Source organism: Ornithorhynchus anatinus, chromosome X1, assembly GCF_004115215.2.
Source record: "Ornithorhynchus anatinus isolate Pmale09 chromosome X1, mOrnAna1.pri.v4, whole genome shotgun sequence".
Lineage (NCBI taxonomy): Eukaryota > Metazoa > Chordata > Mammalia > Monotremata > Ornithorhynchidae > Ornithorhynchus > Ornithorhynchus anatinus.
The window spans coordinates 49,364,250-49,389,398 of NC_041749.1; the positions used below are offsets into that span (position 1 = coordinate 49,364,250).

General features: G+C 44.3%; 1 protein-coding gene across 5 annotated transcripts in view; it reads right to left on the reverse strand.

The window, feature by feature from the left end:
• Positions 1-10,497: 10,497 nt before the first annotated feature.
• The window catches only part of FGD5 (FYVE, RhoGEF and PH domain containing 5), a 188,507-nt gene continuing 173,855 nt past the window's right edge, over positions 10,498-25,149 (reverse strand). For 4 of the 5 annotated variants that reach the window (XM_039910178.1, XM_039910176.1, XM_039910177.1 and 1 more), the window contains 4 exons: positions 21,978-22,108; positions 17,428-17,556; positions 13,582-13,736; positions 10,498-12,099 (listed from right to left, as the gene is read on the reverse strand). In XM_039910178.1, the coding sequence (XP_039766112.1) occupies positions 12,063-12,099; positions 13,582-13,736; positions 17,428-17,556; positions 21,978-22,108 (452 nt within the window). In that variant the 3' untranslated portion in view covers positions 10,498-12,062. Of the gene's footprint in view, positions 12,100-13,581; positions 13,737-17,427; positions 17,557-21,977; positions 22,109-25,149 lie in introns of those variants that run through there. The other variant, XR_005659489.1, reaches the window with a different exon arrangement.

Sequence of the window (25,149 nt, forward strand, 5' to 3'; positions counted from 1 at the left end):
AGTCTCATATCTATTTATACCCAACCCCAACAATTGCATGTAAGTAGAGTCATCCAGCATTTAGGACAGAGCCTGGTCCATAGTAAGCGCTTACCAAATACCATAATCATCATATTCAATTGAGTATTTAATGATTTATTCCAAATTCTCTCTTTGTAAATGTATTGTATGTCTGCCGTCTAGGCTGGTCGGGGGCAGGGAATGTGTCTGTTATATTGGGTTGTACTCTCCCAAGCATTTTGTACAGTGCTCTGCACTCAATAAATACGATTGATTGGTCTTCTCCATCAGAGTGCAAGTTCTTTGTGCTTCTGTCGTACTTTCCCAAGTGCCAGCTCCACCATTTGTTTGCTCTGTGACCTTGGGCAACTCAATTAACTTCTCTGTACCTCAGTTCCCTCTTCTGTAAAATAGCAATTAAGAGTGTGAGCCCTGTGTGGGACAGGGACTGTGTCCAACCCAATTATCTTGTATCTACCCCAGCGCTTAGAACAGTGCCTGACACATAGTAAGTGCTTAACAAATACCTTAATAATAATAATGATTAGTGCAGTGCACTGAATGTATTGTGAGCTCAAATACTTTTCTTTCCTTACAAATAATAAAAAATTGCGATATTCGTTAAGTGCCTAATATGTGCCAGGCACTGTACTAAGCACTAGGCTAGATACAAGATAGGCCACACATGGGACTCATATTCTAAGTAGGAGGGAGAACAGGTATCAAATCCCCATTTTGCAGATGGGGAACTGAGGCTCAGAGAGGGTAAATAGCTTGCCCAAGGTCACAGAGCGGACAAATGGCAGAGGCAGGATTAGAGCCCAGGTCTTCTGACTCTCAGGCCCATGCTCTCTCCATGAGGCCAAGCTGCTTCCCACCTTCTCCTATTACTTCACCACCTGGAAGAACTTAATGTTAAAGAGAAGCAGTGTGGCTTAGTGGAAAGAGCCTGGGCTTGGGAGTCAGAGGTTGTGAGTTCTAATCCTGGCTCCGCCAACTTGCCTGCTGTGTGACCTTGGGCAAGTCACTTAACTTCTCTGTGCCTCAGTTACCTTATCTCTAAAAATGGGGATTAAAATATGTGAGCCCCACGCAGGACAATCTGATTACCCTGTATTTACCTCAGTGCTTAAAACAGTGCTCTGTACATAGTAAGCACTTAACAAATACCAACATTATTATTATTATTATCATGATCTCCAAACTGGAGATTTGACTAAGCATTCTGTCTTCTAGAGATCACTGTTCATCCTTACCATTGTTTTTCCTATCTAAGAACTAATTTTCATTCTGACAGGCCATTGTTTCCAAAACCTTGATTTATCTGTGGTTTTTTTAAAAAAAAAAAAACAACTTTTAATGTGGAACATAGTCAAAGCCTCTAGAAAATCTTCCTTAAAACCACTCAGGTGGGTACCAGCTGGTCTCTGTGATTTGTCTGTACCTTTGTTTATGAATCGGACCCACAACTTCCTAGTTGGCCACCACAGTTTGATCCGGTTTCCCTGAACTCCTTACTATAACAAAAACAGAAAACAACATAGGGGAGTGAATCTCTTTAACATCTTCCTCTGTAAAGACTGGACTGAATGATTCACCAAGTTTCTTACTGCTCTGCTTTTCATTCCTGAGTCACCTGTTACCCCACGATCACCGTGACTCCCCCCAATTCCCTAGTCTCCTTTTGATACATTTGTTTGCTCATCGTGGGCAGAGAACGAGTCTACCAACTCTAATATATCGTACTCTCCCAAGTGCTTAGTACAGTGCTCTGTACACCAGTAAGTGCTCTATAGATAGCATTTATTGATTGAAAAATCTTTTGCTCTTCTCCTTGGCATCCCTTAGAAGGTGCTTGTCCCACTCCTTTTTGGCCCATGTAATTTTCTGTTTGCACAAATCTTTCACTATGGGCTCTTCTGTTTTGGCTCATATGAGCTTTCCCATTCTTTTTTTTTTTTTAAACATGGTCTATTTTTCCCTCTGATGTCTTCCTTTACTTTTGCCATTCAGCTCTACAGAGTTTCTGTTTTGTGTCTTCTGTTGTTTTTGCTGTTCTGAGGCGTACAGTTTTACTTGGGCTTTGATAACAATGGGGCTTTTAAAAGCCTGCAGCTTCTAGCAGGTCTCTTTTTGTTTGCTTTTTTTTCTAAGCTACTTCAGTACAGTGCTCATCGCAACCCAGATTTTCTCAGAGCATGTGAAAAGAATGAAAAACAGCAGGATTTCCAAGGAGCTGGTGAACTGAAAGGGGGCACACACAAGTAGGGAGAGCAGACCAAACATTTAAAAGACAGTGCCGTCATTTTAAACAGTCTGCTATAGCAGTGGACCGTCAAGAGAGAAGCACAGAATCGATCAATGGCATTTATTGAGCATTTACTGTGCGCGGTGCGCTGTACTAAGCATTTGGGAGACTACAATATAAAAGAGTTGGTAGACACGTTCCCTGCCTAAAGCAAGTTTACAGTCTAGAAGGGGAGACACTGTACAGATATCACTGTACTAAGTACTTGGGAGAGTTCAGTAGAGTAAGTGGACACAATCCCTGCCCGCAAGGATTTTACAATCTAATCTGGAAGCCATCCATTATGTCTCCAGAAGGGAGTGCTTCTCAGGAATGAAATATTTCAGCAGGTATGTTCTTTTTGCCTTCACCTCCTCACTGTTCCCCTTCACACCTATCCCGCTGTCGACCCCTGGCCCACATCCTACAGATGTCCTGGAATGCCCTCCTTCCTCATGTCCGCCAAACTAACTCTCTTCCCCTCTGAGAGCTCACCTCCTCCAAGAGGCCTTCCCAGACTGAGCTCCCTCCTTTTCCCTCTGCTCCCCCTCCACCCTCTGCTCCTCCCCCTTCCCCCTTCACCTCCCCTCAGCTGAGCCCCTTTTCCCTCTGCTCCCCCTCCTCTCCCCACCCCGCCCTCTGCTCCTCCCCCTCCTTTACCTCCCTTCAGCACTGTGCTCATTTGTATATATTATTTATTACCGTATTTATTTTGTTAATGAGGTGTACATCCCCTTGATTCTATTTATCGTGATAATGCTGTCTTGTTTTTGTTTCGTTCTGTTTTGCTCTGCTGTCTCCCCCGATTAGACTGTGAGCCCATCATTGGACAGGGATTGTCTCTATCTGTTGCCGAATTGTACATTCCAAGCGCTTAGTACAGTGCTCTGCACATAGTAAGCGCTCAATAAATACTATTGAATGAATGAAGATCAATCAAATGCTTAGAGCTTGTAAAACATTATTGCAGCAGGGTGGAGTCTCCCAAGTGTTCAGGAGGCTCACACCACTAATTTCTCTTTTGAGGTGGTTCCAGGAGCCCTCCCCATGTCCACAGGATTGTATCAGTCGAGGAATGGTATTTATTGAGCACTTATTGAACACTGTACTAAGTGCTTGTATTGCACTGAAGACATTGTACAGACAGTACATCAGGTTCTGCCACCTTTCCTGACCCTCTTTACCCTATCCCCTCTCCCCCAAATCTTTATCTCCAGTCCTGCTGTTATCTGCAGGCAGTTCCGGAAGCGCCCATCAGAAGTCAGCAGTTATCAATCAATCAATCAATCATTTATCGAGTGTTTACTGTGTGCAGGGCACCGTACTAAGCACTTGGGAGAATACAGTACAACAGACACATTCCCTGCCCACAACAAGCTTACCGTCTAGAGGGGGAGACAAACATTAATATAAATAAATAAATTACAGACATGGGTTTGGCAGAGGGGGTGAATAAAGAGAGCGAGTCAAGGTGACACAGAAGGGAGTGGAAAGAAAAAGAAAAGGGGGCTTAGTCAGGAAAGGCCTTTTGGAGGGGATGTGCCTTCAGTAAGGCTTTGAGGGGGGAGAGTAATTGCTTGTTGGATATGAAGAGGGAGGATGTTACGGGCCAGAGGCAGGACATGGGCGAGAGGTTTACAGTGAGATGGATGAGATTGGGGTACAGTGGGTAGGTTGGCATTCGAGGAGTGAAGCGGGTGGTCTGGGTTGTTGTAGGAGAATAGCGAGGTGAGGTAGGAGGGGACAAGGTGATCGAGTGCTTTAAAGCCGAAGGTAACAAGTTTCTATTTGAAGCAGAGGTGGATGGGCAACCACTAGAGGTTCTTGAGGAGTGGGGAAACTTGGAGCAGCAGCGTGGCTCAGTGGAAAGAGCATGGGCTTTGGAGTCATGAGTTCGAATCCCAGCTCTGCCACTTGTCGGCTGTGTGACTGTGGGCAAGTCACTTAACTTCTCTGTGCCTCAGTTCCCTCATCTGTAAAATGGGGATTAAGACTGTGAGCCCCACGTGGGACAACCTGATTCCCCTATGTCTACCCCAGCGCTTAGAACAGTGCTCGGCACATAGTAAGTGCTTAACAAATACCAACATTATTATTATTATTATTATGGACTGAACATTTTTATAGAAAAATGACCTGGGCAGCAGAGTGAAGTATGAACTGGAGTGGGGAGAGGCAAGAGGCAGGGAGGTCAGCAAAGAGGCTGATACTGTAGTCAAGGAGGGATAGGAAAATGCTTGGAGTAACATGGTCGCAGTTTGGCTGGAGAGGAAAGGGTGGATTTTAGCGATGCATGAAGGTGGTACCGACAGGATTTAGTGATAGATTGACTATGTGGGTTGAATGAGAGAGAGGAGTCAAGGACAGTGCCAAAGTTACAAGCTGGTGAGCCACGAAGGATGGTGGTGCTGTCTACAGTGATGGGAATGTCGGGGGAAGGACAGGATACAGTTGTGAATGCTCAAAGGACAACCAGGGAGCAACTCCACAGACTGACTGCTTTGTCCCTTCAAAGGATTTCAAGGCATCTCACCTGTGATGAGACATTCCAGTTTTCAAGCCACGCACTGTTAGTGTGAAAATGAGGTTGTGAATCCTCCCATCACTAAGAAATAGGTGAGAGCCACTCAGGTGTTGTTTTGGTGTTGTTTTTGTCTTTATGCTCAGTTATGAAATTCACCAGCAGCTCTACTTCAAATATGCAAATTGGTTTTTCTTTCCATTATAATATACAGATTACCAAAGTGTTTGAGAAGTAAGAAAAACCAGAAACAGGTATTCTTGGTAGACAATCATTACTTATAAAAGGAACTGCTATGTTTACGCTATAAAGTGGTATCCTTCCCACCTGAATTTTTCAGTACAAGTCATCTTTTTATTCATTTTCTCTGCAGGGCAGATAAGATGCTCAGAACCAATCTAATGCTGGTTGTCTTTGGTTTGTGTAGACAAAACTGTTGGATAAACACACAATAGTTAAAAATAATAACGATGGTATTTATTTTGCCCAGGACTGTGATGGATGAAACATAATTAGATCAGACCCACTCAGTCCCAAATGGACAGGGAGGGAGGGAGAACAGGTATCTTCCCTATTTTACAGATGAGGAAACCGAGGTACAGGGCAGTTAAGTGACTAACCCACGGTCACACAGCCAGTGGTAGGATTAGAACCTAGACCCTTTACTCCCAGTCCTGTGCCTTTCCACTAGGACCCAGGTCTACCTATTGTACTGTACCTTCCCAAGACCTCAGTAAAGTGCTCCGCACAGTGTGAAAAAAAGCCATAAATACAATTCATTGATTGATTAATGCCGCTATTCCCAACTCTGAGCCCAAGGCATGAAGTCTTATATCTGGGCAATGAGTGGGATCAGAGCAAATTAGTAGATAGCAAATCTGATGTTTCAACTCTTCCCCAACCTGTCACCCTCAAGAGGTTAACAGAGCCGACAGAGCTGAAGTTTAAAGGTCAATGTCTGGTTCTCCCTTAGGGTTAGGTGTTGGGTTTTGAGGTCATCTTTGGAAAGAAGGTGGAGAAACTATAAAGGATAAGCGAAATGGAGAAGTTTCCTTCTGAGGATCAGTCAGTCAATCAATCAGAGCTATTGAGTGCTTACTGTGTGCTGAACACTTGGGAGACTTTTTTAAGGTATCTGTTAAGTGCTTACTATGTGCCAGGCACTGTTTGAAGCGCTGGGGTAGATACGAGCTAATCAGGTTGGACACAGTCCCTGTCCCACATGGGGCTCATGGTCTTAGTCCCCATTTTACAGATGTGGTAACTGAGGCACAGGGAAGTTAAGTGACTTGCCCAAGGTCACGGGGCAGGCAAGTGGCAGAGCCGGGACTAGAACCCAAGTCTTTCTGACTTCCAGGCCAGTGCTCTATCCACTAAGCCATGCAGTTGATAGACATCCCCTGCCCACGAGGAGCTTACAGTCTACAGGGGGTACATTGAAAAGATTTAGTATTTTTCAGGTTGGAAAGACTCAGGCTCAGAGAGGCGTGGTTGAAGTGTATAAAACCTTGAAGAGCGAGGCTAGGCAGCCACAGCATAATTGTTCTTCACATCCCACAGTACCAGGAGTGGAAGGCACCTATTGAAGTCTGAAAATGGTAGGTTCAGAAGGAAACCTTCACACCGCAGCCAATAAGCAAATGAAATTAGTTACCACAGGATGTTGTGCAGGCAGAAAACATCAGCATGTTCAAGAGGGGTCTGGATCCATTCATGGAGGAGAGATCTGAAATGATCTGAAATGAGTTACCAGAAAGCAAGTTAAGGAAGTAAAGGGAAACATTGGGATAGAAGCCAAAGAGGACAAGCCATCTTCTTCTTCCAAATAACCTGCTACTTTATCTGAGACAGACCACTGAGCTGCATGGAACATCGATGGCATTGTTCATGCCTAAAATCGCCCCAGGTCCTCGCCATACCCCACCCATTTCTTGCTCCCCCATTGACTCTCTCAACTTTCCCCCATTAACTCTCTCAACCTTCTCAAGAGGTCACCTGCCTCCTTTCAAATCTAACATATCCACTTGCACCTTCCACCCCACCACTAGGCATCTTATTAAGACATTTGCCTCCTCCCTTCTTCTCTTCCTGACCGCCATCCGAAACCACTCGCTCTCCAAATGGCTCCTTACTCTCTGCATTCAAACATGTCCCTGAATTTCCTCTCCAAAAAAAAAAAGCTCTCCCTTGACACCACCACACTTCCAGTTATCACAACATCTCCCTCCTTCCATTCCTTTCTTTAAATGATTTGTTTACATCCGTTGCCTCTACTCTTTCTCCAGCTCTGTGTAATCCATTGTCTGCCCCCCTCCACCGAAACCACCCTCTCCAAATCCAAAAGACTCTATTTTGTCCTAATCCTGCTACACCTCTCAGCTGCTTTTGACATAACGGACCACCCTCCTCTCCAAGAAATACCGTCTAACCTCGGCTTCACTGACACTGTCCTCTCCTGGTTCTCCTCCCATTTCTCTGGCTCCTCCTCCCAGTCCCTTTCTCCAGCTCCTCCTCTGCCTCCTGCTCTCTGACTCAGAGGGTCCTTCAAGGCTCAGTCAGTTCTGGCTCTCCTTCTATTCTCCATCTACACCCACTCCCTTGGAGACCCCATTTGCTCCGATCGTTACAACTACCAGCTGTAGGCGGATGATTCCTGAATCAATCTTTCTAGCTCTGACCTCTCCGTTCTCTTTTCATTTCCTCCATCTTCAAGACATCTCTCCCTGGATGCCCTGCCAACACCTCAAATTCAACATTTCTAAACCCATCCTCCTTGTCTTTCCACCCAAACTCTCCCTCTTCCCCACCATGACTTTCCCATCACCGGTGACAACACCACCGGCCTCTGTTTCACAAGCCCACAACCTTGTCATCATCACTTAAATTATCGCTGTCTTTCAAGGTGCTGCTTCAGTTGGTCAGCAAATCCTTTCGGTTTTACCAACAGTATACCTCTAGAATCCACCCCTTCCTCTCGATTCAAACTGGTACCACACTTATCTCAGGACATATATCTCACCTCTACTACTGCATTAGCCGCCTTGGTGACCTCCCTGCCCCCAGCCTCTCCCCTCTCCAGTCCATGCTCTATGGATCATTTTTCTAAAACACTGTTTTGCACACATCTCCCTTTTCCTCATAAACCTCCACTGGCTGCTCATCCCCCTAAACATCAAGCAGAACCTCCTGACCATCAACTTTCAGGTACTCAACCAACTCTCTCCTACTTATCCTCTTTATATCTATATCTATAAATATAGATAAGATATACATATATATATATATGTGTGTGTGTGTGTGTATATATCAGGACATGGTATTTTTTAAGCACTTACTGTGTGTCAAACACTGTTCTAAGCACTGGGGGAGGTACAAGTTAATTACATCAGACACAGTCCCTGTCCTACATGGGGCTCACAGTCTAAATAGGAGGGAGAGTTGAGGGAACTGAGGCACACAGACGTTAAGCTACTTGCCTAAGGTCACACAGCAAGCAATTGGCCGAGCCAGGGTTAGAACCCAGGTCCTTTGACTCCTAGGCCCACGTTCTTTCCACTAGGCCATGCTGCTTCTCATTCGTGCTCCTCTTCCACTATAACCCAGGCTGCAGACTCCACTCCTTTAACACCAACCTACTCACCGTGCTCGATTTCATTTCCCTCACCCTTGCTGATTTTCTCCTCCTGGCCTGGACTCCCTCCCCTTTCATATCCAACAGACAACCACTCTCCCCATTTTCAAAGCCCTCCTAAAATCACAGCTCTTCCAGGAGGTCTTCCCTCATCCCTCAGTTCCCCACCCTATTCTCCCTCTCTTCTGCATTGCTCACACCTATGGGTTTATATCTTCTAAACAGTTTGATACTCGCCACACCTCCCGCCCCACAGCACTGATGTGTGTGATCTTATACTCTGTCATTTTCCTTATCTATAACTGATTTTAATGTCTGTCTCCCCGGCTAGATTGTCAGCTCCTTGTGGGTAGAGGTCACGTCTGACAACAATATTGCACTCTCTCAAGCATTTAGTACCATGCTCTGTACACATGCTCAATAAATACCACTGTTTGATTGATTAACGTCGAGAGGTTGGGTACAATTGGCTTTTCCTTGTGGTATTTAAGGTTTCAACTCACCATTCCAACCATAGATTTCAGCTCAGTCCATTTTATCGCCTGTAGAGTAAATGAGCCAAGGTATCCTTGAAAGCAACTCTGTCGGTGGGAACAGTGTCATAGTAAGCACATAGTATGTGCTCAACAAATACCATCATTATTTATTAAGAAGCCTTTTCTCTAGAATTTTTCTTCCTTATATAGGTTTTTTTTTTTCCCAGAATCTTTGTCCCGGAAAATTTGGATTTTTATAAATGGTCGCAAAGGTGCAGACAAAAATATGCTAATTTTAGGCCTCTTGCAGAGGCAGAAATTCGCCAACATGTAGGCTCCAACCTTCTGCCTGTGGCGAGAGCCATAATCACCCCCTGACAAGGGGTGGGGCCTCTTCTCCAGCTGAATGACATTGCAGGAGATTGAACCATTATCAGTTTGGGAACAGGGGCTGGGACCAAGAGAGTTTTACATAAATGGCAGGCAGGAAGTCAGCTGTGTTTTGGCTGGGCAGGGCTTGCTGAAAACACCTAGGGAGCACCAGAAGAAAAGCCTGGAAAAGCCTCTGGGAGAAGAAGAGGGTGGGTGGCTAAACCTTTTAGGCTATTAAGATTGTAAAATCCTAGTTTAGGAAGAAGCTTAGAAAAGGAAAAGGTAGTGTTTTTTAACCAGAATTTTTATGCCTCGTTAGGTCCATGTGCTGCTGTTTAGTGGAACTGCCAGAATTCTGCATCCGTTAAAGGCTATATTCTTTTCATGTTGTTTACCAATCCCCATGAATTTTAGTTCTAGTAAAATTCGTAGTCCTCCTTTTCTTTAAAATAAATCCCCTGCACGTGTGCTGTGGCGTTGGGTGAACCAATACACGTTCCCTGCATATATGCTGTGTTTTGAGGGAAAAGCTGTAGTTGAAAATTAAAAGACTAAAATTAACAGAGAAAAGGAGACAAACCCTAATCAGCAGAGGTTAGCCAGATCAAGCAGAACATCAAATTTCTACTGTCAGAGACCCAGCTGAAGTGTAGCAGTACTATTTTGATTTTCACTTTGAACACTCTTCCAGGATCTTCCTCTCCTGAACACCTCATACAACATAATGTAACACTCACGGCTAGATAATATTGACGGTACTTACTAACAGTTTTGTTGCTTATCATATGCTTTACACTAACCGGAATTGCAATTTAACTTTATTGTATTTTGGATTTAGAACTTTTCCTTTCAGTTATGTGCATCCAAAGTTCCTTTTAGGCAGGTCCGACCGAACACTTAAAAAAATTTGCAGACCGGGCAAGAAGCGAAGCCACCGTAACGTGAACTGCTCGTCACCAGGTTAACAAGGAAGCTTTCCTCATTTGGAAGATAATATGATTTGTAGAATTAGTTTCTCTCTGCATGTGACTATCTATTATTTTTTCCAGAGTACAAGAAACTGAAAACCCTAATCAACAAAACGGGTAATGAAAATTTCTTATGCCGCATTGCGTAGTCAGCTTCTTCTAGATCCAAACCTGTTTGTGCAAAATCTGCAGCGTTCTGAGACTATGGCCCACTGACTTGACAGTAAAATAACAACCATTTGTTCTTAAACCATTTAGCTTTAATATTGAAATAAATTGATCAAATGATCCACCCATAAATGATATCATATGAGTTTGGTACCTTCAAAAAAAAAAACAAAACATTTTTAACCAGTCATATTGGAATCAGTAATTCAACTTTTAATGCAAATCTTTTAAGGAATAAATGCAAATTAGAAAAGAAAGCTGTCCCCTGAAGATGTGTATTGTAAGTACTGGTCTTTCATATAAAGGTTTATCTGTAAATGCCTTTTCGTCGTCGTCGTTTCTGGACAAGTATTAAAAGTTAACACACAAGACTGTTTTTATTGCAGTGAGTATAACATGAACTTCCCTCCCCACCCCCCATTCTGCTTTATATAAAAATTGTAAAGCCTAATGAACACCAGCAGTCAGAATAAAATGCATTTAGCCACAGAAGTTCGTTCAGAAGCAACATCCTCAGACAAGTGCTTTTGGCTCCCTCAAAATGAATTGACCTTTTGATGTTTTTCTTTCTCTCTCTTTTCTCTCTTTAAAACAATAAACTAGACTACAGTAGTAAAGCTGTAGGATTAGGATCTCTAAAGTAAGTATGGATTCTATTAAATATAATCAACGCTAACCATGAGAGTGGCATCAAATGTAAACTGTAGAAAGATAGAAAATAAATTAAAAAAATCCTTTCAATTCCTCAGCGGCTTGGACATAATCTTTAGGGAGGCAGCGTTAGCCAACATTTGAGTTTTCAGGGCTAGTGCAATGCTAAGTACTCAAGTGGAAAGGATGGATTCTCTCATTCAATAAATTAGACAATTATACACTTAACATAAATTGGGGGAGAGAAACGGTCCCAATTCCTTGCCACTGAAGTACAGATAACCTACTGTATATACTGGGCACTACATGCTTTTATTCACTCACTGCCCGGAAAAGCAATTTACTTTTGCTAGTACTTGCGGCAGTACTGGTGGTAAATTAGTCCACGGGACTCCGTCTGTCATTTACTTAAGTAAATTACTTGGAAAACATGAAACAGGAGACTGTAGGTCAGAAAAACAATAAAGTGCTTTAAATGAGAATAGCGGAGGCACCAAAATCAACCCAATGAAAGTTGACAGTGTTTACATGAAGTAAAATTAAAGGCCTGTTTTCTACTAAATGTCCAGTACTACTCTTGTTAATGTATCTGGCTGGTGTTTCAAAATAATATTGTATATCAACTTACTTTCCAAGTCTTCAAGATATTAAAACTTAACTTACTGTTAGATATGGGAATAGGTTATAGTACAGGTTGAAAACACGTACACACACACACACACACACATACACAAACACATAGACATAAAGGAGAAAGCCATAAATATTCCTTATATTAAATTTTCCACTTGTGAAACTGTGGAGCAAAGGGGTTGGAAGAAAAAGAGAGGGAGGAGAGAGAGAAAGAAAGAGATCCAGAGTCAATTTTAATCCAGTGCGTACATCCGGACGGATTGAAATACACTGCTCTGCTTCTGGAAATACAAAGTGTCTGTTGGGAATGTATATAAATCAGAGTTTATTTCTGAGTCCACTTGAGCAATAACTGCTATAATACAGTTGCTTCTTCCATAGCTTCAATCCACCTGCAAAATACAGAAGCAGAGAGAACACTTGATTTGGTAGATACAACCCACCCAACTAAAAGTACAAGCCAAAGAGTATTAAAATATTCTAAAACCAAGAACAGAGTTTTCCCCGACTCACATTTCAGGGATCTGTGAGATGACAGGGAGTTACCGTTACTGGGAGTTACTGCATGGCTCATTTGCATAGCAGTTTGCAAAAATGTCAGATTCCACACAAGACCAGATTGTGGTCTTGATGGAACAAGTTTGCTTTAGTTATAGAATTTATTATGCGCTTACTAAGAGCCAAGCAGCATTCTAAGTGCTGGGGCAGATACGGATAATCAAGATCAGACAGGCCCTCTGTCCCATGTGGGGCTCCCACTCTAAGAAGGGAAGGAGAGCAGGCATCTTATCTCCATTTTATGGATGAGGAAACTGAGGCACAGAGAGAGGTTGAGGGACCTACCTGCGCAAGGTTACGCAGCAGGTCCCTGTATATATCTTATGTTAATTTATCTTATGTACTTGTTTGTAATTTATTTATATTAATGTCTGTCTCCCCCTCTAGACTGTAAGCTCATTGTTCATTGTTATATTGTACTCTTCGAAGCGCTTAGTGCAGTGCTTTGCACACAATAAGTGCTCAATAAATACAATTGACTGAATGAATGAAGTCCATGGCATGGGATTAGAACCTGTGTCTTCCGTCTCCCAGACCAATGCTCTTTCTACTAGGCCACACTGCCTCCTTGGGTTGCCTCCATTTGGTCATGCTGGTAATGTCTGGGGGCCTAAATGGTGAATCAATCAATCAGTGATCTTTATTGAGAGTTTACTAGGTCCAGAGCACTGTGCTAAGCGCCTGGGAGAGGACAATACAACAGAGTTGGGAGATACATTCCCTGCCCACAACAAGCTCAGAACCTAGAGCAATTCAGCCTGGCATGGCTGAAAAGGGCAAAGTGGAGGTTGTGCAGGGGTTCTTCCCCATTGGATTGGATCCTCCTGGCTGTCTTTTAATTGGCCCAGAAATCCACTGGATCGACAGCTGCTGCCTGGGGGCATCAGCAGTTCTACTCTTCCCTTCTTTCCCCCACCAAAGAGAAGCAGCGCGGCTTAGTGGAAAGAGCACGGGCTTGGGAGTCAGAGGTCGTGGGTTCTAATCCTGACTCCGCCACTTATCAGCGGTGTGACTTTGGGCAACTCACTTAACTTCTCTGTGCCTCAGTTACCTCATCTGTTAAATGGGGATTAAGAGTGTCAGTGAGCCCCACGGGGGACAACCTGATTACCTTGTATCTACCCCAGCACTTAGAACGCTGCTTGGCACATAGTAAGCGCTTAACAAATACCATCATCATCATCATCATCATTATTATTAATACCAGCCCACATTTTGCTTTCACCTTATATTAGGCATCTTGGGGTGAAAAGAAGGGACAGGAGAGGCAAAAGGATGGAAGCAGGTTGCATTATGGACAAGTGAATTCTCCGTACCTCTGCGCTGAATTGGAATCTTCCGCTTTGAAGCTATAAAATAGAGTTTGCTTGTGGTAAAGATGAAAAATTGGTCCTACTTCGCTGCTTCCTTCCTCTTTTTCTGGGGAAATGGTGAAACCCAAAAGAGGCATACTCTCTGTGGCTACTTTATCCTGAATGAAACAAGGATGGAAAGGAAGAGATGTTACCAAACTTACTTCAAACCGGCCCTACCGTCGTCATCAATCGTGATATTTAGTAAGCATCCACTACATGGCAGTGTTATAGACCTGCTATGCATGATTCATAATATCAACGGGATAATGAACAGAAAGCTTTAAAATTTTACATGCACCTATAACATCTACAAGCATTTTCTGTGGCTACTTCATCCTGAATGAAACAAGGATGGAAAGGAAGAGATGTTACCAAACTTACTTCAAACCGGTATCCAGGCCCTACCATCGTCATCAATCGTGATATTTAGTAAGCATCCACTACATGGCAGTGTAATAGGCCTGCTATGCACGACATACAATATCAGCGTGATAATGAACAGAAAGCTTTAAAACTTTACATGCACCTACAACATCTACAAGCATCCTGGGATTTTGAGGATTTGGATTGTTCCAATCTGGAAATCTGAGACTATTTTACCTTTAGTAGTTAAGTAGAATTTGTTCTACCTATTTTCCTGGGTGGATAAGGAATGCTATGATTTAGGTCAAATTTCAATTACCTGGGTGATTTTTGCTACTTAGTGAATTCTTTTGCCGGAAAAACCTTTCTAGAGTGTAAGCTCCTTATGGGCATGGAATGTATATGCTAATTCTGGTGTATTGTGCTCTCCCAAGTGCCTAATAAAGTGCTCTGCACATAATAAGCATTCAATAAATACCACTGATTAATTGACTGAAAAGAAACCCAGTAAGAGTTCCACCATTTCTCTTAACAACTAAGCTAAAGTTATCTCAATATTGATGCCTAAATATGTAACATTCTCTAATCTGGTAAACTGCACTCAACAGACCTTTTTCAATGCCTGGAAACATAGCAGAGGGTAGCCTCAAACAGTATAATTCAAGCCAAGCTTCTCGGGCAAACTCAACCTATTCTCTTCAGGGAATATTTATGTGTGAGAAGCAGATTAGTTTCTATGGTCTATTCCTGCCAATGGAAAATTCTTGCCTTTAAAAGAGAGCTTCCCCAATCAGTTCACAGCACCCTAGTTGCATCGTGAGAAGCATCTAGAGAAGCAGCGTGGCTTAGTGGAAAGAGCACGGGCTTGGGAGTTGGAGGACATGAGTTCTTATCCCAGCTTTGCCACTTGTCTGCTGTGTCACCTTGGGCAAACCACTTTATTTCTCTGTGCCTCAGTTATTTCATTTAAGACTGTGAGCTCCACGTGGGACAACCTGATTACTCTGTATCTACTCCAGTGCTTAGAACAGTGCTTTGCACATAGTAAGCGCTTAACAAATGCCATAGTTATTGTTATTATCAACCCAACAGCCACCCTTAGCTTCTATACTTTATTCCTATCCTAAGCACCTGTGTACATATGTATACTTGTATATTCAATTTATATTTTCATCTACTTCCTCATGACATTCTTGTACTACTACCTGAACAAGAACAAGGTGCTCTGGGAATACCACTGTCCAATTCCCACCTGTGTATTCTTTCCCAGTGCTTAGCACAGTGCTCTGCACACAGTAAGCGTTTAATAAAGACTATTACTACTACAATGGCCTCAAGATTCTTTAATTATATTGAATAAAAGGAAATGGGTATCAAAAGCACTCAACCTCAGCTAGCATGTCATCCGGATGGGCTTTTAGTCAATTATGAGCATGATTATTTGGATCTTTTCGGCAGCCAAGGTTTCAAGTCACAGCTCCCCCATTGGCTGTGACCTTGAGACACTTCTTCACCTTTCTGTACTGTAGTTTCTCCAACTGTGAAATAGGGACAATAGGGTCCCTGGGGCCTTTCATTATTATTATTATTGTTATTCTTTTTTAACTAGGAGAAGAGAGAATCGGGAAATAGGAATTTGACTGGAATTGGTTAGAGAGAAAGGATCCGGTCACTTTTTGATCTTTTATCCAGTAGAATTTAAAGTTAATGGCTGCCTAAGGCACATCCGGTTCACTAGGTGGAAAGTGAAAGTCATCGGGAACAATTAAAAAGAAGTATGTAAGAACACGTAACAAATTGTTGCCTGAGTACTGAGCCTCTACATATCTGCGAGTGGCAAATCAAAGGGAAGAGGTGAGGCAGAGGAGGGAGGATTCTGCCCTGGCCAGATTTTCTGACCCTGACCCAAACCTCCCCAGTTTAAGCCCAGTTCAAGCCTAACGACCATTACAAAGTTTTTAAAAAATGATTTACTGGCAGGGTAAACAAACCTTGGTGGACGGGAGCAGTGACCCCTTTAAAGGTCTGAACCGGTTCTGGTTGCCCAGAGCTCAGGTATCAAGCACAGGAGGAGTCATGATCGATTCACTTTGAAATGACTCTGAGAAAGCCCAACCATTTAAATCCAATGATAGCTTGGTTAAACAATAATAATGATGATGATGATGGCATTTGTTAAGCATTTACTATGTGCCAGGCACTGTTCTAAGCACTGGGTTAGATATAAGCTAATCAGGTTGGACACAGTCCCTGTCCCACATGGGGCTCACAGCATTATTCCCATTTTTACAGGTGAGGTAACTGAGGCCCAGAGAAGTGAACTGACTTGTCCAAGGTCTCACAGCAGACAAGGGGCTGAGCCGGAATTAGAACCCAGGCCCGTGCTCTATCCACTAGGCCATTCTGGTTAACTAAGTATAAATAGATGCATTTCCTGATGTCAAATTAGCCAAAGTAGAAAGCATTTAGGAGACACAGGGATGCATTCTAGTTCTCTTCCCTGGGGTCCTTGTGCCTCCCCCAAAAATCTAAAGTTATTTTTCAATTCAGAAAGAAAGGAACAACAACAATAAGAAAACCCAAAACCCAAAACCTGACTTTGTTATAAAGGAGTTCTGTTCCCAGAGGATTTGCTAACCAAGCAATTGCTGTATTCATTTAGGCACATTTTTTCCTCCTCCTCAATGCCTAGTCTGGCAGTGACGGGGGTGGGGAGGGTTATCTGAGTCCGGCCTGAACCCAAGTGAGATTAGTTCAGGGTCTGTGGGATCCCAGGGCTGAGTCCAGCCCAGTCAGGGCACTAGCCGTGAGTTAGGAAAAGGCCCAAGTAAGTCAAAGCCAGTGAGGCTTTTAACCATGAAGGTACAACGAATTGTCGCAATGTTTGTATTCTAACCAGAATGCCCCTAGTGAGGAAAGGGAGCTGGGAAAACAGGAGTGGGGAACGGTGAAAGGCAGAGGAAAGAAAGAGCAGCATTAAGATTTAGTCCTAACTCCTACCTGGACAATGCAAACTCAGCACCATTTCATTTCCAAATGCCATTGGATGGGGAGAGCTACAGCCAGGGCCAGTTTAAGGCTTTGGCAGAGGCAGAGACAGAGGAGACCCGAGAAGAAGTTTGCTCCCCTCTGCCCAGGCCCAAATGGGTGTGAGTTCCCCGTGTCAAGGCACCCATTTCCCTAGGGTGACACCGTCAGGGCTATTTTTAGCCTAACAGCAGTTACAGGAGAGGGAAAATCTGGGGAGGAGGCCTGAGTGATCTCCCCACTCCGCCTCGTGAATGCTGAGGGCTCCTTGATAGCAGTGGATTTGGGACAGCTATTCTCTTCTGTCCAGTGGTTAGAACGACCCTGATGTCGGGGTGTGGGTTTAGCCTGAGAACTCAGCGAAGAAAGGAAAAAAAGAAAGGTGCCTCTATTTCCTCTATTTGAACAGATAAGTACCTCACTCGCCATGTAGGTGTAGAGGACTTTGCCTTTGATGACAAACCAGAGCTTCTTCCAATGCCTCTTGCCTTTTTTACACCGGCTGAGATATCCGCTGATTGCAGAGCCTTCTCCTGACGCTGCCACCTGTTAAAAGTTGAACCAAAAGGTTCATAGCATTAAATGTTTTTCTTCCAAAAAATAAGACCAGTCACCTCACCTACCTCCCAAAGCCAAGGAGGGTTTTTGGTTTTTAAATGGTACTTTCTAAACGCTCACTGTGTGCCAGGTACTGTTCTAAGCACTGGGGTAGATACAAGATAATCTGGATCCTCGCCAACATGGGGCTCACAGTCTAAGTAGGAGGGAGAACAGGTATTACATCCCCATTTTACAGATGTGGGAACTGAGGCACAGAGAAGTTAAGTGACTTCCCCAAGGTCACACAGCAAGTAAGGGGCAGAGTCAGAATTAGAACTCAAGTCATTCATTCATTCGATCATATTGAGTGCTGTGTGCAGAGCACTGTAATTAAGCACTTGGGAGAGTACCATCGAACAGTAAACGGACACATCCCCTTCCCACAACGAGCTTACAGTCTAGAGGTCCTCTGGATCCCAAGCCTGAACTCTTTTCCACTAGGCCACCTTGCTACCCTAGTCGTTTAATGTTTAAGGGTACCATGATATCCGTGGATATAGCCCCTTGACCAGGAAGAGAATTCGACACTTCAATGCCGAAGTGTCAAATTATTTCAAATTTGAGAACAGATGGGACTGTGGCATTGGCTTACTATATCAGTGACCTTGGCTGGTTTGCAGCTTTAAAATCTGACACTTGGATAATCTTCCAGAAACCACCGAGAAGCAACGCCTCAACAAATCAGCCAAGGGTAACAATAAAACAAGGCCGAAGCTCGGACGAAAGCAAGGAATTAGTCCAGCATGGGTTTGGACAGCCTGAGGAAAGTTAAGCTTCAGAAATGTGCTGCCCCCTTGTGGCACAAATATATATCCTCCCCTAATAATAATAGTAATAGTAATAATAATGTTGGTGTTTGTTAAGCACTTACTATGTGCAGACCACTGTTCTAAGCGCTGGGGTAGACATGGGGTAATCAGGTTGTCCCAGGTGAGGCTCACAGTCAATCCCCATTTTCCAGATGAGGTAACTGAGGCCCAGAGAAGTGAAATGTCTTGCCCACTGTCAGCTGCCAAGTGGCAGAGCTGGGATTCGAACCCATGACCTCTGATGCGCAAGCCCGGGCTCTTTCCACTGAGCCACGCTTCTTCCCCTAGTTCAAGGGGCTGAAGCTTTTCCCTTCAATGCCATGGCTATCCTGGCTCTTACCTTTTTCATCCACGGTTTTTCACTTAAGTTTTACCTCGGTGTACATCGAGACCCTGTTTAACCTCATTTGGGAAAAGCTGAAATGACTACAGGGCTCTCTGCTAAGCGCTCACCGTGGGCAGGGATTGTCACTGTCCATCGTTGTGTTGTACTTTCCCAACCGCTTAGTTCAGTGCTCTGCCCACAGTAAGCGCTTAATAAATATGACTGAATGCATTTCACCAGCTATATTTATGCAGTTAAATCTTCAGAGATCACGAGCCCCTCGAAGGGTCCATGTCTAATTCCCAGCCGTGTACTCTTCCCCAGTCTTTAGGACAGTGCTCTGTACACAGTAAGCACTTAATAAATACTATTACTACATTGCATATTTAGTTTGGGGAAATGTTTAATTTGATTGATTAGTTGCAGAAGAAAGCAATAAACTAACACAAGTTCATCTGAGAGGCACCATGAATTATACCCCTTACAACACATCTCAATTTACATTTGAAATTAACTTTGTCTTGTCACAGGGTGACCATCTCACTGAGAGCAGGAAGTCTTCATGACTTAAGAGATGTTCTCGGATTTGGCCGACAGTCCTGGTTCCTTTCCGCTGGCCTGACAACCCGAGAGAGTTGACCCTTCACTTGTTTTCCACAGGTTTGGAATGGCCAGCAGCTCTGGAAGGTTCTCTAATTGAGGAGGGTAAAACCACTTTCCCTACCTCTCTGCTATTTGACTTCCCATGATCCTTTCAAACACAGTGCCAGAGGGAACCCTGAGTCATGGTTTTGGACAAACAGCAATGACTTATCACACAACTACATAACCATCATCATCATCATAATTGTGGTGTTTGTTAAGCGCTTACTCTGTGTCAAGCACTGTACTAAGCGCTGGGGTAGAAGCAAGATAATCAGGCTAGACAGAGGCCCCGTCCTTCACAGGGCTCACAATCTAAGTAGGAAGGAGAACGGGTATTGAATCCCCATTTTACAGATGAGGCGACTGAAGCACGGGGGAGTTAAGTGACTTGCCCAAGGTCACACAGCAGGCAAATGGCGGAGCTGGGATTAGAACCCAGGTCTTCTGACTTCCAAGCCCATGTTCTTTCCAGTAGGCCATGCTGCTCCTGTACTTAGAATTAAATACGGTGCTTCGCACCCAGTAGGCATTTAATAAATACTATTATTACTGCTATTAGTGAGCAAATGTGGGATAAGCACCAAACTCCCCTCCACTACTTGAGCTGGCTTCAAAGCAGCGACCTCTCCTTAAAGTCACTGTCAGTTCTCTGAGGTACAGACACCTGAACTGTATTCATTATTTATTTATTCATTCGATCATATCTATTGAGCGCTTAGTGTGTGCAGAGCACTGTACTAAGCGCTTGGAAAGTACAATTCAGCAACAGAGAGAGACACTTTATTCACTTGCCGCCATATAAATTCACTCAAATTACCTCAGGTAGATGATTTTAAAAATCTCCAGGCAAAAAGGTTCCACAACCTTATTCAGTAACAAGTATTAGTGTCAGGAACTTCTTAATACCTCATAAGACCATAAGCAATGTCACGTCTGGGTCAGGCCAGTGGTTCATCCAGCTCAGAACTTCAGAGTGACAACCAAGTACGCATGAGAGACCCATGTAATGGTCACCCTCTGACATCCATCCCATGGCTTAGGGTTGTACCATCTATCAACCCTAACTTTTTCCCACTGACATCCTTAACCTTCCCTATAGTAGCCTATTATGAATTGTTTGTGAATTTATCCAAATCCTTCATGAACCTGCTGGTATTTTTCCTTGCACAACTTCCTGTAGGTAACATCTAACCAGGGCCTTGCAGGATAACTGGAAGAGGCTTCTAGTCATAAGCTAAGTCTTTGTCCTTCATATTCAAAGAGGATACAACTGATGGTGAAGTTTGTGTGTGCTTGTGTGTTTGTGAAAAGGCCAGCATGAGACGATCAGTACTAACTCCAACACATTTACAAAGGTTATCCTTAGTGCTGACAGATTTCCTGTTTGCAGCACCAGTCGCTGTTTTTGTTTTTGTCTCTTGGTCTCACAATTATCTCAGAGCTTATGCTCAAAAAGAGCTGCTCCTTTTGTGTTTGCAGCACACGCCAGGCTGTCGGCCAGTTGTCTCACAACACTCGGCTGTGATGTCACTTCATCTGAGGCTGCGCATTATTACATTCTTAGTCCCTCTCTGCTTTTGGGTGCCCCATTTTAGCTCATCCTAGAGCATCCGTTGGAGTATCCTATTGTCATCCATTCTCCTCACATGTCCCTCCCAGGGAAGCTGGGAGAGAGACTGATTTCTTTGCAAGACTTCAATATTTGTGACCCTGTCTTGCCACATGATGCTGAATATGGCCTACAAATGGCCAGATGTGACATTTGTGGCGTGCCCTAGTGTCACCACCATCTAAAAGGTTGGCCAGCACTACAGACCAGGAGACCTCAGGTCTGAAACCCGACACCACACTGCCGTCACACTCTGACCGGCTCCATAAGTTGTTTGTTCAGTTTTCTATTTCCTTGTCTATCACCAGAGAGTGTGCTGCTTAGGTGACGGAATTCCATGATTGATGACATTCGGTTCCCTGTGGCTGATGAAAATCTTCATTGTGTGTAGTCTTTCCCTTATGCAGGCTGATACACTACACCTCCATTTTCTTCAGCTTTATTATCCAGTGCGCTCCCCATTGCCAAGGACTCTGTAGGAGGGTCAATTCTGTTCCAGTTTCTCCTATGCAATCATGCTGGAGGAGGCAACGAAGGGCCTGGATGCTGGGGTCAGAGTAAGTTTCCAGTCCCCCAGGAAACTCTTTCCACTCAACAGGCTGTAGGCACCATCCAGAGCCCTAGAGATGGTCATGCAGGAATTGCTCTATGTGGATGAATGGGCCCTAGAAGCACACGCCCAAGAAGGCATACGTGCAGATGACTGTGAACCGCTTTGCAGTCAGCCCAGGGCTTTGGGTCCTTACACAAAGTCAAGACTTGACCTGGTCAAAATGCCTGTTTTGGGGGAAGAAAGGCTAAGAGGTTTGGGGAACCATGAACAGCGATTATGTGGATCGGTCTCCAATTGCAGTACAGTTTCCTTGAATCGCACCAGGTAAAAGGTGCTATCATCAGAGCAAGTAGGCAGACTGTCAACATAGATGAATAACCCCTAGTACTGTTCTCCTTGCCTTTGCTCAGGCAGCCTTGGTCCTACCTCCAAAAGAGCTGAAGGGATTTTCTTTTGTTTCTTGAAGGTTGAGGGGTGAATGCTGTGGAAGACGGAGGAGAAGGCACTGCCTGAAAACCTGGATGAAGACATAGGGAAACTCATGCTTACTGGCCGTTCTGCAACGTTAAGAGAAATGGGAGGGGAAAGAGAAGAAAAATAATTAATGGACATGGAGGATCAAGTGAAATCCCTAGGATAGGAATTGGCAGGAAACGAGGCTAACATAAACATGGGATCAAGGAGGGCAGAGCGTCAACTTCAATTACCAACTGGGTTGAATTCTATGAGCCAGTCCGTCACCAAACCCTGCCGGTCTCACCTTCACAACATCGCCAAGATCTGCCCTTTCCTCTCCATCCAAACCGCTACCATGTTAGTACAATCACTCATCCTACCCCGACTGAATGACTGCATCAGCCTCCTTTCTGACCTCCCAACCTCCTGTCTCTTCCCCACTTCAGTCCATACTTCACTCCGCTGCCCGGATTCTCTATCTACAGAAATGTTCTGGGCACGTCACCCCTCTCCTCAAAAATCTCCAGTGGTTGCCTATCAACCTCCATATCAAACAAAAACTCCTCACTATTGGCTTCAAAGAGCTCCATCATCTTTCTCCTTCTTACCTCACCTCCATTCTCTCCCCAAACACCCCAGCTTGCACACTCTGCTCCTCCGGTGCTAACCGTCTCGCTGTTCCTGGATCTCGCCGTTGACCCCTGGCCCACGTCCTACCTCTGGCCTGGAACGCCTTCCCTCCTCAAATCCGCCAAATGATCGATCTTCCCCCCTTCAAAGCTCTACTGAAGGCACACCTCCTCCAAGAGGCCTTCCCAGAGTAAGCTCCCCTTTTCCTCAGCTCCCCCTCCCTTCTGTAGCACCTAGATTTGCTCTCTTTGCTCTCCCCACACCTCCCCTCCTCACAGCACTTATGGATATATGCATATATCTACAATTCTATCCATTTATATTGATGCCTGTTTACTTGTTTTGATGTCTGTCTCCCCCTTTTAGACTATAAGCTTGGTGTGGGCAGGGATTGTCTCTCTTCACTGCTGAATTGTACTTTCCAAACACTTAGTACAGCGCTCTGCACACAGTAAGCACTCAATAAATACAACTGAATGAATGAATCCACCTCCCAGGTTCCTAAATAATGTATTTTCTGCCCAGGATTTCTTTGTCTACTGATTCGATTTCAGGTTTCCTTTCTTATAAAAAAAAATTTCCCTTCCTTCTTGCTCCAAATAATCAGACATCTTTGCTCTCCCAAATAAACACTTTCCTGTATTTTTTTTTGTCCCTGGAGAACACTCACTGCTCTCCACTTCACCCCTCTCCACTTGACTTTTGAAATTCCCTAAGCACCCTAGCAGAGCCAAGGAGCCTAGACCGCCAGCCAGGGAAATATGTCCCTAGCATACATTAATACTCTTAATGAGGTTTGTCACTGCTGGTTCCTCTATGTTATTTAGCTCCCACATTCAGTCTGTTACTTGCTCCTGCCAGTCTGTCCTTCTGGAATATTTTACAAATCCACCCCTTCCTCTCACCCATACCATCTGAGTTCAAGGCCTCATCACCTCTGGGCTGGTCTCCCTGCCTCTAGCTTCACCCCTCTTCAGTCCATCCTATAGTCAATTGCCCAAATCAACTTTCTAAAACGGTCACTGAAATCTATCACTGCCTTCAACAGCAACTTAACCTCCAGGGCTACGTATTTCTTCTTGCAAAAAAAAACCAAAAGCTCCTCAACACTGGCTTCAAGCCTCTCCATCAGCTCTCTCCCTCTTCCCTTTCTATCTTTTCCCACTACATTCCAGCTCCCACTCTTTGCTCCTTCCACGCAAACCTAACTGTACCTTGCTTATGCCTGCACTGTCTCTCACCCACCACTTAGACTTTTCCACCCATAGGGACTGCTCTGCCACACCATATCCCAACCCTCCTAAAAATTCAGGTCTTCCAGGCTTTCTCTGACTCATCTTCCTCCTGTTGATTGATGGATTGGTCAGGCCACCCCACCAGCTACCTTACACTCAGTTAGTTGGTTTTTTTTTTCTGGTTCTTTTTCTCTTTCATTGGTATCTATTCTCTTACTCTTTTACCTATTGTATGTATATTTGGCTATTTGGTTCTGCTTGTCTGCCCCACCCCCATAAGACTGTAAACCCCTTGAGGCCAGGGACCACATCTTTTATTTCTATTGACTGTTCCGAAGCACCCAATACAGTGCTTCACACACAGAAAGTGCTAAGGAAATTCTTGGATGACACAGATGAAAGACTAAAACCCTACTTAAGGAGATGGGGAATCTTCATTGTTTTGAATCCTACAGTCGGTGCTAAATTAACCAGAAAATGGATTTTCAGCTGCCATAAGACAAGTTGGAAAGAAGCCATCAGACAGTCTGAAGAAATCTGGAAAGAACAGTCCTCGTGGCATTTGGTTTTTGAGTCCAGGCATGCATGAAGAGGCCAAGGGTGGACAAGAGTGCCTTGAGGTCTTTGAAGGTCTCAAGGTTTGTGGGACCTGCTTTTCTCTAACTGTATGGAGTCTCAAAAGCTCTCATAATGAAGAAGGGCTTTGGTCACTAGGGCGAGGTGGCATATACTGGACAGCCCTCTCTATGGGCATCTTCCAACCAAATTTCTAACAGGTCCCCTTCAGCCCATTCCCACTGACAGCACGATCTATGTTGAATTCCATCAGGAAGAAGGCAGAGGTTTAACCAATTCAGAGGAAGGCTAGGCTGGAGAAAGGCAGATCGGTTTGGGCTCTAGCCAGGGATATTCCCCCATCCCTCCCTCACTCTCTGTACCCAAAATGTCAGGTTGTCTCAGGCCAGAGAAGGAATGAGGACCCTGGCAAGCTTGGTGGCTAAGGTGCTGGGGGGTGGGGGTGGGGTGTGTGTGTGTCTGTGTCTGTGTGAGAGAGAGAGAGAGAGAGAGAGAGAGAGAACTCCCTCACACATGTGTAGAAGCTCTTTGAGTGCTTAGTGGCACTTCTAATCCCCAAACCCGTGCACAGCTAAATGGTCCCCTTCTTCCCTCCCCTCTTCCTGTCCCAGAAAGGCCCAACCAGAAGAAAAGTAAACGCCAGCTGAGGTTTGGGTCCCACACTCATTGGACTCGGCTCAAGTCAGGACCTGTATTCAGCT